The following is a 15,689-nucleotide window of genomic DNA, read 5'->3' as shown; positions in this document are numbered from 1 at the left end:
TTATTTATAATATATGATTCCAAAAGGTTTGATGAGATGAGATGAATAAATGTTGTAGAGAGTGCTTTTTGTAATGTTGTTTTGGGGGATCTTTACAGAGGAGGTGGTGCGGTGGAGAATAACCGACGAAGAAGCACTACATATACAAATTTAATTTTCAGAAAGCTCCCCAAACATTCCTTTCTTTGGACATTCAAAACAAACCACAGCGGTCCTAACAGCAGGGTATGACCATGAGAGAAAAGTTACTGTTGACTGTTGCCCCCTCTAGTGGTCACATGGGTTTTCCTGTACATGATAAAATTCTAGCAGGATGGAAAATGCTTTGGGTCTCTCGTAAACAGAACATTTGAGATGGTAAAGTGCTAAACTTGACATTTTAAGTGTAAAACCTGAATTTCATACATCTACTTCTGCTTCAAAAAAAAGACCATTAGCCTCCATTTGTTCATATAAGACGTCAGAACAATCAGAAACATGTCCCAAACATATCTAAAACGTACTCACCGCTGTTGCTGGACTGCTAATCAGCACGTCCTGCTTCAACAAAAACATGAACTGCACAGGGTTTGTTTTTTTAAAAGAAGAAAATGTAAACAATGAATGGAGTGCAATGAGCATCTCTTGTCAAACGGCTGTCATTTCAACACACACGAGAGTAATTTTGTCATACAGCTGCGGTCCATTTGACAGTCGAATACATCATGGTAACAGAGGGACATTGTTTTGTGAGTCCATATATTGAACTGTGCATTAGGAGTGGCTACACGGAGGCCTCTGTGGTTGTGTTGGGGCTTTGGCTGGGGGCTGGACTGGATGGGCAAGAGTTCTCTGGACTCCCGGGAGTCCGCAGGGCTGATTTCCGCTTCCCGTTCCGCACCGTGAGCTCCTCCTTGGGCTTAAATGTCAGAGGCACAAAGCCATCTGCATCTGCCACAAGTACAACCCACAACGGTCCTGGAGAAAAACAAAAACAAAACGACAATTAGGACTTTTTGACTTAGCGTGGTTTTCTAAATGTCAGTGTAGTTTGGAAATTAGTTTGTGCGACCTACATTTTGGTGGTCTCAGTTTAGGAAAGCCAGTCTTTGCTACAGCAGCAACAAAACACTATGCACATTAAATTGTAGTAAGCTGCTTTTGTTTAAGACCTTATAATCTGACTTAGGCTTTTAATCACTTCCAATTATAGCTCACGCACGCTATCGGAAGAACAATGCCACCACAAGTTGCCTGAAATTACAACTGACTGCAATAAATAAGGTTTCTTATAAAGTACAGAGCAATCTGAGGGGGAGCCAGCAAGAGCATACAGATCTTAACATTTAGTCAATGACTTGCAGTTGACCCCACTTGAGGATAGAAGAAATTTCCTCAGAGTGATTTTAGTTAATTAACCCTTTACACCCTGTGTCACAACACGGTTAATCGCACATGAAAAACAACAGATGAGGCTTTTGCACAAAGGCCGCTTAGGTACTGCTTTACATTAAGGGAAATGCCACTTAAAACGCACAAACAACAGAAAACAAGTAGCAGAGGACACGTGCTATTTGCTATACGTTGTTACTGTTGACCTAGTGATGCCAAATCCAATTTTGTGAACATACCATACATCATCTCCACAATGGTAAGGTTGAAGAGGTCTTGGAGTGCACGCAGACACAGTTTCCCGTCGCACAGCAGCACCGGCCTCCGCTCGTCAATAAAAACATTTTCTGACAACTGCTTCTGCGTGAGCACAAAGAAAGGCAATGTGATGGAAAGAGACACGCTCGTGGCTATTATGATATGTTAAAAAATGCAATATTCTTATTAATATTGCATTTTTATTTAATTAAACACCGTACTTTAAATGTGTATGTTCACGTCACATTGAATTGATTTTAAGTTCTTTAGCTGTCTTGTCAAGATTATCATTCCCGCACTGAACAATACAAACAGTGTAGATGATTCATGATATATTTATAATAGGCTATCAAACATAACACGTAAAACTGTACCTGGCATGTGACATTGACATACGGGGGTTCGCTGGCATTAGGGTAAACACTTGGGGCCTTTTTGCCATTCTGAGTGTAATCTCTGATTTCTGTCAGGCACTGCTGCACTTCTGCAAAGCGTGTAAAAAGTCTTTCCATGTTGTGAACGAGCTGCTCCAGCGCGCGCTCCTTGGCCTTGCCGGGAGTCTTTTCAGGCATAGGCAGTGTCGGCTCTGTGTGCATCCTGTCAGATGGTTCGAAGCGAGGAGAACTGGCTCGGCTGGAGTCTCTGCTGACCTGTCCGGCCACCGCCAGGCTGGCCATGCGGCTGACGTGGTCCATGTCAAAGTTTTCCACTGTAACTGAAGAGGCACTGGACGGGGCTCTGTCTGATAAGTCCACAGAGCTGGTGATGGGGCTGTGCTCGCTGCTTCTCACCTCCTCGACCAATCTTCGCCTGTTCCCCGGTGAGCAAACTACCCCCCTTCCAGGCAGTATCAAGTCTTTTATCCCCGGGCGCTCTCTGTCATCCTTTGACAGGTGCTCTGAGTGCCTCCTAATCCCTGCGCAGAAATTAGAGGTGGACTCATGGCTCTGAGCAGAGGAGGATGGTATGATAGGAGACATAGGTGACTCTCCATCGTAGATCAACTCTTTGGCTATGAGGTGAAGAATATATTTGTCAGTGTTAGCAGATGGGAGGAAGGCGGGCTCGTTGGACTTCTGGCGACCCACCATCAACAGTAAAATCTTATCGCTGAGGAAACAGACTCCTTTGGGTCTCTCGTTCTGCTGCAGAGAGATCTGCTGGATGTTTGGCATCGTGGAGGCTGTGATGCAGTACACAAGAACCATGTTGCATGTGTTTGATGCAACAGCAACTGTGGAACCACGGGGATCAAAAGCCACAATGTCTGGGACCAAAATCCCTGGAATGCTGACTTTACGAGTGGTGGTGACCTTTCGCTCGTAGGTAACCAGAATGAGGTGCGAGGAGTCCTGCCCGGAGCCTGTTACAGTGTCCCTGCGACGCAAGTGGATAAGGGGGCTGGGGTCAGAGCGACGGTGTCTCGCCAGAAGATGGGTAATATCAAGAGGACTTGAGCTAGGGATGTAGGATCTTTCCGATTCGAAGGATCTTCTTCTCGAATCCAGAAGGCTGTCATCATCTGACATGAGAGAGCCATGGCCGTGCAGGGCCTCTGTCTCTGCTGGCAAGTCGAACGCTATGCCAGCATTTAACCCACATAATTTATCCAGCGGCAGCTCCGTAGCCACAGCTACTTGGGCTTCCCCGGTGGCCTCAATGGCACAGATATAGCCTCCCACGTCAAAGATGGGACAGAAGGAACACGCCACCAGACTCTTTTGGATGTCATTCCAGATGTAGGAGTGAAGGGCACTGCCTATAGCCACCACCAGGCGCGTGCCATCCTTAGTCCAGCATGCACAGTGGATGAGTCCACTACCTTTGATATCTGCTTTGACTCTCCTGTTGTCCACCCTGACAGAAAACAGCACAGAGGTGTCTCTCTTAGTCAGCACAGCAAGAATGTCCAGTTTAGGGTGCCAAACGCAGCCTTGTGAAAGCAAGGGGAAAGGCTCGCTCATCTCACACGTCTGCGTGCACAGCAGCTTGTTCTGTTCAAGAGCGCTGAGCTGCAGTTGCCACACGGTAACATGCTTCTTGTGCTGCACAGCCAGCAAGGCGGGAGAACCAGAGCAGCACAGGGGGCCCCAGAAGAGTCCGAAGACATGCTCAAACTGCCCGATGACGTTTGTGTCGCCAAACTTCACGTCGCCGTTGATAAAGTAGAGAGATGTTAGGCAGACTTGCTTGCCATCTGTCCAAGCAATCCCATGCACAGGGTGGATGGCTTGGTGCAGTGTGTTGAGACCTGTCCTGAGCAGCTTTGCCTTACCAAGATCCATCCTGGCAGGTATGAAGAAGCTTATCCAAAGAGAAAAAGAAAAAGAAGACAAAAGAGTCACAGCGTTAACATTGATAATAGAGTCCTGTATGTCTTCTAAATGGGTCTCGACGACGAGTGGCTATTTCTACCTATGCAGATTAAGAATAGCAAAAGCCTCTCTTGTGTCTCCTTCCAAGTACATGCTTTAATCCCTCTGTGCCTGAGGCAGTGGTGACGAACACCTATAGCTGCTTACGCCTGATGACCTTAACAACACACAGGCCCTTTAGGACCTAAGGGTATTAACATTAGTATGTGTTGAACAAGATGGTAAACGGCCTGCATTTGTATAGCGCTTTTCTAGTCCCTAAGAACCCCAAAGCGCTTCACACTACATTCAGTCATTCACCCATTCACACATGAATAAGAGTGTCTCATTAAAGTATTTGTCTTTTTAGACTGACATGATTACAAAAAGTACATTAAGTGTTCAACTACACGTCATCAGAGGAAGAAAACTGTAACAGACTTAAAATGTAAACACCATTTTAACACACAATCAGATTTTTCAGAAAACAAATTTACTGTGTGGATTGATTACTGCACGTCAGCTTAAAACGCGTAGATACAAACCAAAGGAGAAACGCTCATTAATTCAATTAATAAACATTGGAACTAGCGAGATTAACTTGCTGCTTCCCTTTAACAAATATATCGCGCCAACAGATAATTAATGCTAGATTCGACACAAACATGAGTTTTAAAGCTCAGCATACCTTACAAAACTAAAAACATGTTCCAAGGAGCTCGTATAAAACAGTAAACATTAACTCTCATGTCAGCAAACTCACGTTTTGCCGGTTAAAAATCGTCTCCAACGTTTCTTAGTAAATGACACGGAAGCAAAACTACTTGACAGTTTCGGTGCATTGTGGGAGACGTAGTTCAATTTTAACAAGCGCTCTAGTTTTATATATCTAAAAAAAAATTACTAAAAAAAATTGGTTTACTTAGAGGGACTTGACAAACTTAATAAAGACTATGACAAACCAGAAAATGAAAATTCAACTGACATTAGACACTCGAGCTTTATCTCACCTCCAGGGGTCTGCAGGGCTGAAGACGACGTACGTAGTGGGGTTGTAGATCTCTACGCTGCCTCCCTGCGAAGTGGAAAATATCTTGGCTGTCTCACGGTTGGCTGTAGCTACGGCGGGTGGGTGAATGCCTGGTTTCGGTCGCTAAAGCCCGACTTGTAGCTGCAAAAGGGTAGAACTGAAAGAAAAAAAGCTTTGTCGGCTGTATGCTTTATAGCTAATATTTGAAGTAGCACAACCATGGGCGTGGAGGTCGAGACGATATCTCCCGGTGATGGTAAGCGGATTTATTCGCCTATGTGTGCTTTGATGAGGGTTGGTGGTGCTGGTGTTGTCGGTGAACGGTAGTTCCCCGGAATGCCATTCAGATATTTTTAAATATTGACATTTTTTTTGCCAAGATTAATATTAAGATGTGTGCGACGCGAGGGAATATATCCAGTAGATAGTTAGCAATTAACGGTAGTATGCTGCGGCTTTACCCTGTTTTGATTTTAGTTTAGTTTCTTCTTCTACAGTTTAAAATCACTGACGCCTGAACGGCATCTTTCTAGAACTCTCCATCCTGTCAAGTCAAACTCCGTCCAGTGTTTTAAAATTGAGCATTAGCTTTCAAAATAATCGACACATAGGCACGTAGGGAAACATTTGAAGAGTTACTCATGTGCAAGCAGTCAGTCAGCTCAAGAGTGAAAGACACCAAATCTAGGGCTGGGTAAGGCAGACCTACAGTGCCCTTATAGGCACTGCTAAATTAAAGTGCATCTGATAGCTAATTACTCTACTATTTCTATTACTATGTAGGAAAAAAATTGCCTGCAGGCTAAAGTTACAGCATGAGGATGACAGATGCATATCTCACTTTAGTATGTCTGAAAGTGTAAAGAGGGTGCAACAGTACTGACATCAGTCGACCCCACCAGACTGAACCTTGGATTTGCTAATGAGACTGCCAGTCTAATTACAAGATTAACCTGGTAGCCTCAGAGAGTATACAAACACACACTAACACTTGTTTTCTCTCTCTTTCATTAACAGGAAGAACATTTCCAAAGAAAGGCCAAACATGTGTTGTTCATTACATAGGTAACTTCCTTTATCTTTCTTCTCTCTCTCCCCCCTTTTTTCATTCTCTGCATTTTTTTCTGTCTTGGAGTCCATAAGGGGAAATATGTGCACAACACACCAAGCTTTCAAAATATGCAAAATGCTCGTAACATTGTGTAACTGAGTGCTGGTTACACTTGCAAGTTGCCGACAGAACCAGAAAATAATGATTTATTTTTTTGTTTTAGGGTGTGCTGACATGCACATATTCATTCAAATGGGCATGCCCTGTTTTTCCTGTTTGTGTCTTGTCAGATTGCCAAGTTTTTAGGTGGGACAGTAAGACGCTGAGACTTTTGGGAAATGAATTTGGGTTGCTCTATGGCCTCGGGTTAGCAGACCATACAACTAGGTCAGACAGAAAGTAAATAAACCTCGCTGGCATCTCGTCTGTTGACTGTCTGAGTATCACATGGTTATTATGTGGTTATAAATGCAATTGTACACACTCTGGTTATGGTCTGTGTAGTAAAGAGGGTTGGTTTCGAGTTTGTAAGTATTTATTTATTTTTATTGAACGTTCATGTCCATGTAGTTCCATCTTGTAGCTTTGGGACTTCATTTTCATCATTTGAAATGGGTTAATTTGATTTTCCTAATCTACTGTAATACTGGCTGTATATCTTGATTGACCTATGCATAGTGTTTAACCTTATGTGAAAATTGCAGCTTTGTTTGACTAGTGTGTGTGTGTCATTAGAGACAAAACGATCCACAACAACTATGCCCTATACTGTACCTTATACTAGGATGTTGTGCTGTAAACTCTTCTGGGGAAAGTTGGATTTGCCTTTAAGCCTAATTTCAGGTATCCCATTTTTTTGGCTGCTGCCTTATTTCCATTGAGTCGCCTAGTGGATGGATCTGCATGTTTGATGTGACACAGACCTTACACTGGATATCCTTGCTTAAGCAACCCTTCCATATATCTGCTTCAGTCTGGCCCTGCAAGTAGACTAGCTGGTGATCCCTCGAGGCTGGGTTTGTGTCTGGAACTGGGGATCCTTCATATGTCAGGCGAATGTAATCTTAATTTATACGTCTCAAACTGTGAAGCTAGGCTCTTGAGATGTGCCACATAGTATTCTAGAGTAAGGGTTTGATTGACACTTGGTGTCTCTGCTCCCCTCTACTGTTGAATACGCAGTTATGAACATGGGTGGATGGATATGTTGTTACAATATTGAAAGCCAAAAATTAATTAAAAATTAATTCATTTGCCTGGTCCTGTTGCACTGCTCTATGCGTGAAACTCGTAATCGGACACACTGGAGGCTGAGCGGCCAGTCTCATGTCCATGCCAAGAATGGTAGAATTTGCTGGTCCCTCGTTTCATTCGATTTGTGCATCAGAATTTTGGAATTTAAAAGTCTAAACTTTGGGTTCTGGTGAGGTTGTTGACGTTTAGGTAACGCATCAAAACCCAGGATTATATAAAGAGCTTCCCAATACTAGGACAAATAAAGTATTTCTAATCTTAAAGGAAGAATAATTTAGATCTGCAAATAATGCAGACCTTCTCTTGCTGTGAGCAAGAATTAAACATAGGGGATGAAAATGAGCACAATAGGTTCCCTTTAAGTTTTAAACTTCATCAAGACCGCACCACCTCTGCTGGATTGCACATATAAAAAAGCTTTTCCTTTTTCTGCTTTATTTCCTTTCTCCGTGTTGTTACCTTGTTGCATTTTTTTATTTCTAAGAGGGACAAATGTAAAGAATCCTGTCTGCAAAATCTACAAATGGTAAATCGACTGGGAATTACATGGTGCCGCTCTACTCAATTTGAGCACTCAAAGCACTTTCTATTTCAAATCTCATCCTAATCACATATACATCCATTGCTTTTATCCATACCTACCCACTTTACTACACATTCACGCTTCCATGAATGCATCAGGGGAAACTCAGAGTTCTGTATTTTGCCCAAGGATACTTTGACACTTGGACTGTAGGAGCTGGTGATTGACAGCCAGCTCTACCACTTGAGCCATAGCCACCCCCAACAATTAGCATGGGTACTCTTCTTTTTGTTACATTCATCACCTATTTCATTGAGGTACTCCTTATCTTTTGTTTGTCTTTTTGTTTCGATTTACGCTAACTTACTCATAAGATGCTTATACTTATTGGAATACAACTCAAAAATACATAGTTAAGCCAAACTGAGGCTTCAATAAAGGAACGCCAAAAGAGCTATAAATACAGTTTTGTGTAAATGCAGGAAGTGCATTTGCAAAATATGTTTAAGGGTAGAGCTGAACACATGAAATTGGCTAAGAATGTGGTTTATGTAGATAATCTGGGAGTATTTGTGTTGTAATCTGCAGAATTGATATAATGTGTTCCTCACATCAAGGTTTTTATGGACTCATAAACAAGTCTCCGATCCTACAGTGAGGGAGGAGGGTTTTTTTAATTCCTTGCTGAACTGTTATTATGTTAACCAAGTTAAATTTGATACATCGGTTCAACTAGTTTCAGGTAGTTATCAAGGGATTTGTAGGAAACTGAGGCAGGCAAGTTTTAAGATTATACTTCACAGTTTCAGTGCCCCAGAGGACAAGTGTTTTAATTAAAAGCTACAAGATTAGCTGACACTCTGAAAAAAAGATAATGTTGGTAATACAGGTTGGTGTGGATTTGTAACATAAGTCAGCTGGCTCTCGGTGCAGAAACACAGACTGTACCCTCAACTCCACTCCACCCTCCCCTGGTGTTTTCCAGATAGCAAAGGCAAACAGTAAGAGTAAGGAGAGAGTGATTTCCCAACACATATTGGGATATGAAACCACTCTGCTGGAGAGGCTTTCTCACGCATTCTCTTAACGCTGTGCAATTTTTGACTCTCACTTTCACCTCTGGGATTTTGAATATGCAGATGCACACATGCCAGAAGCACACAGACGCTCAGATATGCGAGCGACCTTCCTCTCACTCTGGTGAAAGTTGTAGCCACCCAAATTAGCAGAGTGGTCATTCCAACAAGGACGGTGATGGCTCAGGCCTCCAATAATTTATCCTGTCTTGCATTCTTGTTTCTCTCATGGCTGACTGCAAGTCTCCTCACAGAGTGGCTCAGCTGCAGAGCTGCAGTCCTGCAGTCTGAAGCTCATTTTGCTGCAAGAGGAAAATTAAAGCAGATCTGATGTCAGTCAATATGAGACAACAAAAGTAGCTCATGCGGTTTTAAGTTTGATGAAGTATGGCACTAAGCTACGAAGATGAATGGCATTGTAGCCTCTTTTGACACGAAGCATGTGCTGCATATGATGTCATTCCTAAATGTGGACATCATACCTTACCATGTTTGTCCTGCAGACTTTAGCATAAAACAGACAGAAACTGAGACCTCGCGGTTCTACGTGTTTGACCCAGAAATAGATCAAGCTGTGTGTCAGAAGATGCCAAAGTCTTCCTTCATGGGAGAGTGGTTGTTCATATAGTTGAGCAAACAATTGGAGGCTGATGTCCAGCTCCAAGATTAGTAGAAAGGCTTCTGCTGAAAATCATTGACTATTGGGTTGTCTGAGTGCTTCACAGGCTTTTTGCAACTTGTGTTATGAACATGGATCGAATATCTATGCAGCACCTACTTGGCAGGCAAGACTGGAGGAAAAGTGATATTCGAGCACATTATTATTTATCAAGTGAACTACTAGGCTCCACTAAAGACCTAGGACACTCCATATCTAGTTAGAAAAAAAGCTCTTTTTGCACTTAATGATCGTATTAGAGTAACTTTTAAGTCATGGCTGAGGATTACTTTCAGGCTCCGGTGTCAACTTTACTCACGTGCCCTATCCCAGTTGCTTGGCTATAGAAATGAAGAATGATGAAGACTCGTGTTATTAAGATGTCTGTGCCCGCAGGTGTGAAACACAGCAGACATGTAAGTCACATACTCAGATAGCTTTACACACATCTCATTTCATCCACATTTGAGCCAAGGGGCTTGCTGTGTTGGCAGCCATCCTAGAAAGGGGCAAGACAGGATAAGGTAAACAAAGTAAAAATAGCCCCACCCCTGTGTGGAAGGGCTTTTTACAGCGATAGCTAGCCACTACCAAGTGTAAGCTTCTCACAAGGAGAGCCTAGGGGCCAACCTCAGGAAGGGACAGGCTTGGCTGTATTTTTGCAAAGACCTCACCCATGCTCGGCTGTACAAATAGTGATAATAGAGCAGTGATACGAGTGTGGTTTAGTTAGCAGTTTGGGATTTTGCTATGGCTATCTCTGTGATCTCCAGCAAACAGATTATTATAGAATATTAACACAGGGTCCAATGTGTTGCAATTCATAGTCCACGGCCTGGTCCTCGTTTAGCCTTGTTCCATGCTGGCCTCCCCTGGTGAAGGGTGTGGTCTGGCAAGGGCAGACACCTAGCTGCCTGTGTGAAATGAGCTATCTGTATCCAGATTGGAGCCCGACTGATATATTGATGATATTTTGATGATGTGTATTGATTGAGCCTCTGCCTTGTTTTTGTAAATTTTCACTTTACAGCGGAGGGCCAGCACCAGAGGCCAGCCCACTTTCCATTGGGTTGGTCCTCCCGGCCAGGAAGGACACACTGAGCATGAGTGTGTTTGTTGTGTCTGCGTTCTGTTGTGTCACAGTCCATCGATTTTTTACACATCAGCTGTAAAAACACGGTGGGGTATTGTCGTCACCCCACTGGGTGGGCGGGCGGGCGGCGTGAACACACAAGTTTGTCAATGCGATAACTTGAGAACGACATCGGTGCATCTAATAAAAATTTCAGGGCTGGTTGAACCTCGACCTCAGGGCCAAGGTCAGAGGTTAAGTTTTCTTAAAATCTTGTGACTGGGATAACTCCAGAATGAAGCTGTGGCGGGGCGTGGTTCGTGGCATGGCTGTGGGGGAGGCTGACACACCTGAGCTCCATCAGCTCTTCACGCCTCCCCTATATTAAATGTGCCGGGACCTGAAGTTGGGGTTTGTTGTTGTTGTGTGTGGCTGTCAGCTAAAAAGCTCCGGCTGTGTCTAAGAAGCGACATCCGGAATAAAGAAGTGTGTAAAGAGTGAAATATGTGGTTCGGTCCATCATTCCTGTACTATAAATATCAGACGACTTCAAATCTCAGTGACCTCTCGGTCAGAGGTCAAGTTTTCTGAAAATCTTGTGAATGTGATGAGTTGAGAAAAAGGTGACGTACGATTTTGAAATTGATACCGTACTATATATACACTACCAAATAAATTGATACCCACTAGGAAGCTGAGGGGTAGCACTGGCAGCCACCAGTATTTTTTATTTTCCATCTTTGAGTTTGGAGTGAACTGAAACCAGTTACAACAGATGCAGGGCAATGAACTGGGGTTCATCCTGAACGCTCTATCACATGGCTGAGATAGACAGGTAATCTCCGATTAATCTAACAAACAGGTTTGTCATATGTGGGGGGAAACCGAAGCACACAGAGGAAACCCACATAGGCTTTGAGAGGACATGCAAACTGCACAGAGACAACCCCAACCTGCAGGAGTATGCACTGCTGTAAAAATGCATTTCAGTTTAGCTGAAATGCATTTTCTGTGTCGGGGTTTTTCTTCAGTGTGCAGCCAACTGCTGCTAGAAACTCAAACGACTTTTCTGCAAGAAGGTTTTGTGTTTCTGCTACTCGAATGCCCTGCAGCAGGTGGTATTCACCAGGGTGTGTGAACCTGATGACTCTGCAGCTGGACCTGGCCCAGCCCGCTCATATCTGGGCTACTGGACGTCTTGGAAATGATGGACCTTCTAAGTTTAGTGGGGGAATGAAAGTGGAGAAGGAGTACAGTACCAGCTTTCATATGACTGGATGAGCAAGACACTGTAGCTAAACTTCAGCTAACACCAGCTTTAAATGCCAAGTATTCACACTATGACATCGAGATAAAATAATGTACCAGAACAACCTCCAAAGTGATAGCGGATCATTATTATTATTATTTTATTATTTAATTTATTTATGTAAAAACAAAACCTTTTAATCTGTATTTCTAGAGGATGGAGGACAAAATATTATTATTATTAAATATGTTAATTACTTGAAATAAAACCCATTATTATATTGGTTGGTAATGCACAGCATTGCATTATATTGTATAATCTCTGAATCTCTAATCTCAGTTATTTGAACTTTGTTTGCAGTTACAAGTTTCCTGTTCCACAACAATAGATTGTGTAGAGAAAATAACAAACACCATTAAAGACCTTGCTGCTGTTGCTTTTTTCTGGCCGCCAACGGTTCCCAAAGTTCACGACTTATCAGAGTAAAAGAACAGAGATTGAGATTGTGGCTAATGAAACGATTTAGTGTTTTCATGCCTTTAGCAGTTTAACCGCCACAGCAACAACAGCCTTGTCATGCCTGAATGGTCAGTCATTGTTCTGAAGGAGCTGAGTCCCGCTTTGCCTTTGTTACCCCTTTCTCTCGCTGTGGTCTACATACAGTTAAGCAATGGCCTAGTTAACTTTAAAAATAATCCACTAAACCAGGCCAGTTCTTCCTGATTCACATTTCCTCTGTTCATTTGAGAAGTTGAAACAGACCCAAGAAGTCCCACCAGAAAAATTCAGCTAACTATGCCCATGCACTTTTGATTTTTGAGTTTATTTTGCCTCTAAATTTTGTTTTCATATGTTTTTTTTGGCAGGTATGTTGCAGAACGGGAAAAAGTTCGACTCCTCTCGAGACAGGAACAAGCCCTTCAAGTTCAAGATTGGACATAGCGAGGTCATTAAAGGCTGGGAAGAAGGAGTAGCACAGGTAAGAGAGGACGGTTGAGGCCCTGCTTGTTTTGTCTTTTAGTATTAAGCAGTACGTTACACATTCCATGTTCTAAGTACATATTGAACTTCATTTATTCATTTATACTGCCAGGTTTTAATTGATCATACCTAACAGTTAGTTGCAATTCTGAAGGTGCTCTCGTACAGTGAACAGGTGCACCACTGCAGTTGTTGTTGTTTTGTTTTAAATTGTGCTTAGATGTACTGCAGTGGTCAGCAACAATGAGAGGGAGGCTGTAAAACAGATTCTACTGCAGCTATTGGAGTTCAGATTGGTTCAGCTGTAACAAATTCCTTCCTTCAGCTCTTGTATGATAGAATAGAATAGAATAGAATAGAATAATCCTTTAATTGTCCCACAAGGGGAAATTTGGTTGTAACAGCAGCCAAAAAGACACATATACAAACAAACAGTACACAGGACACGGAACAGAAACATACACAATTTTTCTTACATATTTACATTAAGGACAATGCTTACTATAAACAGAGTACTGTACAGTTATTAAATTAAATAAAAATAACTACAGGTAAGAGGCAAACCAGGTTGTAGTGCGAATTGGTTAATTAACTTATTGCAGTTACAGCATTGATGTAAACATCTGTTTGTTGGGAGCAGTTCTGATTGTACAGTCTGACAGCTGCAGGGAGGAAGGACCTGCGGAAACGCTCCTTCATGCATCTAGGATGCAGCAGTCTGTCACTGAAGGAGCTCTGCAGTTCAGCAACAATGAGAGGGAGGCTGTAAAACAGATTCTACTGCAGCTATTGGAGTTCAGATTGGTTCAGCTATAACAAATTTCTTCCTTCAGCTCTTGTATGATAATGGCAGCCACAGAAAATACACAGTTACAGAGTTTTCAGTTAGAGAAAACAGATGAATGAGGACAAATGGAGTCACAGCATCAACAGCAACAGCAGTCTGACTTATTTTCTGTTGTGTATGTAATGCTGAGTAGCTGACTTGATTGCTGTCCGCTTGAAAGTGGTCTTTTACAGCTGCAGTGAGTAGAACCCAAGATCTGTTATGAAAGGAGAATAAACTATGCAGTTTCTCATATTTTACTTGTGGTCGGGCCTCTTGGTAAAGTACGCAAACAAAAGCCCTGAGTTCCGAATATCTGCTTGTGTTTCAGGTTCCTGGTATTATGTTTGCCTGCCAACTGTCACACTGTTATTGTTTACCGGGACACTTGAATAGGGTATTAATTTACAAGTCAAAAAGTGTTTTGTGTTCTGTGACAAGGGACTTTTCGGGCGTAGGCGTAAAGTACAAGAAAATGCACATAAATACTCAGTGTGTTCTGCTGTCCCCCTCCTCTCCTGTGCTGCAGATGAGCCTGGGCCAGAGGGCTAAAATCACCTGCACACCGGATATGGCTTATGGAACAACAGGCCACCCCGGAGTCATCCCACCAAACGCAACCCTTATTTTTGATGTGGAGCTGCTTAAGCTGGAGTGACGCATGGGGTAGAAGGCAAAGGTAGAAGGCTAATGGGGCTGCATTCACCATAACCCATTTCCACCGGGAGACCATACCCGACTGTCGCCTCTCACAGCCACCCGCTCTTATGTTTCTCTGTTTTCACAGCCTTCGTCTTTTTCTTCAGTTAGGTATTTAAACGCATCTTCCGCTGCTTCGTTGCCATCGTTTTGAGCTAGATGCTGCAAGAAAATGTTCATGTCGTACAAGACTCTTATACACACACACACATTTTCGTTTGTCCTTTACACATGCTTGTTTTGTTGAACTTCATTTAATGTTGTAAATTTTGTTGATCCCTGTTCTCTTTGAAAAGCCGTACTACATTGCAATCAAAACATATATTGCCTTACAGTTTGAACAGCGGAGTTGAGGGTACATAGGTTAAAAGTACAATGTCTGCTCTGTATATTTACTGGGCATTATATACCACTGTCTGCATCGCCACTTTGAAAAAAGGCTTGTCCTGCTGAATGCTCTGAATGATGTTGCTGTGTTTGGTATATTTTATAATCCTTGTGAACATGCAAGTGTAACCTATAAAATCAAACCCAATCAATACTGTACAGAAGTCTTTAAGAGCCATTGCTACTATGACAGTTTATTGACCAACTCTTGAATAAAGTGGCATGCACTATGTTAAAAAGTCTGTGTCCTTTGTGTGATTTGTGAGTGACTGATTGTTACCTCCAGAGGCATCTGTTTACCAGTTCACATATTGTGTTAAATTTTTATGAAACCATAATCAAATTATTTGTAAAATAAGTAAACCATGCATTTAATCACATCTGGAATCTCGCCTTCAGATGACAAGATGTGGAGGACTTCATCACTTCAAGAAACACATGTAAACTAATACTTATTCCATTTAAGGACAACATTTCTTTGCAAGAAAAAGCTCCTTGGTGTGCCAAGAAATCTGTATACAGGGAAGAAGGCCTTTAAAACCTGTATTTAATGGTCATCAGGCCATAAATTAAGATGAATACAGATGTTTCAACTTTCTGGGACCAGTTTTGGGAGGGTCTTTTTCTGTCCCAGCATGACTGCCGCAATGCACAAACCAAGATCCATAAAGGTGTGGTTAGTTAAGTATGTTGTGGGAGAATTCAACCCCATCTAGCATTTTTCGGATGAACTAATATGGAGATACATCATAATCTGATTTGTCCATGTATTTTATCTCAGTTTCAAAACGTGATATGTTGTTACCAATTTTATTTAACTATGGGTTTGAATTATATGCAGTTATTGCACATCTGTTTTTATCAATATTTTCCGACGCATCACTTTGAATTTTCCTCAAA

At 42.3% G+C, this 15,689-nt stretch overlaps 2 protein-coding genes across 6 annotated transcripts; one reads left to right on the top strand and one right to left on the bottom strand.

Annotated features, from left to right (window-relative positions):
• Positions 1–140: 140 nt before the first annotated feature.
• On the bottom strand, positions 141–5,190 carry wdcp (WD repeat and coiled coil containing). 4 transcript variants are annotated; one of them, XM_087851958.1, is made up of 4 exons: positions 4,994–5,190; positions 2,004–3,933; positions 1,611–1,731; positions 141–957 (listed from the first exon to the last, which is right to left on the bottom strand). In XM_087851958.1, exons 2-4 carry the CDS (start codon positions 3,912–3,914, stop codon positions 764–766), a joined length of 2,226 nt encoding a protein of 741 aa, XP_087708084.1. In that variant the 5' UTR covers positions 3,915–3,933; positions 4,994–5,190; the 3' UTR covers positions 141–763. The 4 variants fall into 4 exon arrangements, with proteins under 4 accessions (XP_087708084.1, XP_087708082.1, XP_087708083.1 ...); XM_087851956.1 differs by lacking the exon at positions 4,994–5,190 and adding an exon at positions 4,672–4,789; XM_087851957.1 differs by lacking the exon at positions 4,994–5,190 and adding an exon at positions 4,747–4,782.
• On the top strand, positions 4,991–15,028 carry fkbp1b (FKBP prolyl isomerase 1B). 2 transcript variants are annotated; one of them, XM_087851959.1, is made up of 4 exons: positions 4,994–5,269; positions 6,031–6,078; positions 12,763–12,875; positions 14,233–15,028. In XM_087851959.1, exons 1-4 carry the CDS (start codon positions 5,233–5,235, stop codon positions 14,359–14,361), a joined length of 327 nt encoding a protein of 108 aa, XP_087708085.1. In that variant the 5' UTR covers positions 4,994–5,232; the 3' UTR covers positions 14,362–15,028. The 2 variants fall into 2 exon arrangements, with proteins under 2 accessions (XP_087708086.1, XP_087708085.1); XM_087851960.1 differs by lacking the exon at positions 6,031–6,078 and having other exon boundaries at positions 4,991–5,269.
• The last annotated feature ends 661 nt before the right edge of the window (positions 15,029–15,689 follow it).

Source organism: Neolamprologus brichardi, chromosome 15 (assembly GCF_056152115.1).
Source record: "Neolamprologus brichardi isolate AB-2024 chromosome 15, ASM5615211v1, whole genome shotgun sequence".
Taxonomy (NCBI): Eukaryota; Metazoa; Chordata; class Actinopteri; order Cichliformes; family Cichlidae; genus Neolamprologus; species Neolamprologus brichardi.
This window is presented reverse-complemented; position numbering and strand designations above follow the sequence as displayed.

Coding starts and splice junctions, on each gene's coding strand:
- wdcp (XM_087851955.1), bottom strand. CDS start 4,097: ATGTACTTGGAAGGAGACACAAGAGAGGCTTTTGCTATTCTTAATCTG. Junction 3,934..4,044: donor GCTATTCTTAATCTGCATAG/GTAGAAATAGCC, acceptor TCTTTGGATAAG/CTTCTTCATACCTGCCAGGA. Junction 1,732..2,003: donor ATGTCAATGTCACATGCCAG/GTACAGTTTTAC, acceptor GTGCTCACGCAG/AAGCAGTTGTCAGAAAATGT.
- fkbp1b (XM_087851959.1), top strand. CDS start 5,233: ATGGGCGTGGAGGTCGAGACGATATCTCCCGGTGATG. Junction 5,270..6,030: donor GACGATATCTCCCGGTGATG/GTAAGCGGATTT, acceptor TTTCATTAACAG/GAAGAACATTTCCAAAGAAA. Junction 6,079..12,762: donor ATGTGTTGTTCATTACATAG/GTAACTTCCTTT, acceptor TTTTTTTGGCAG/GTATGTTGCAGAACGGGAAA.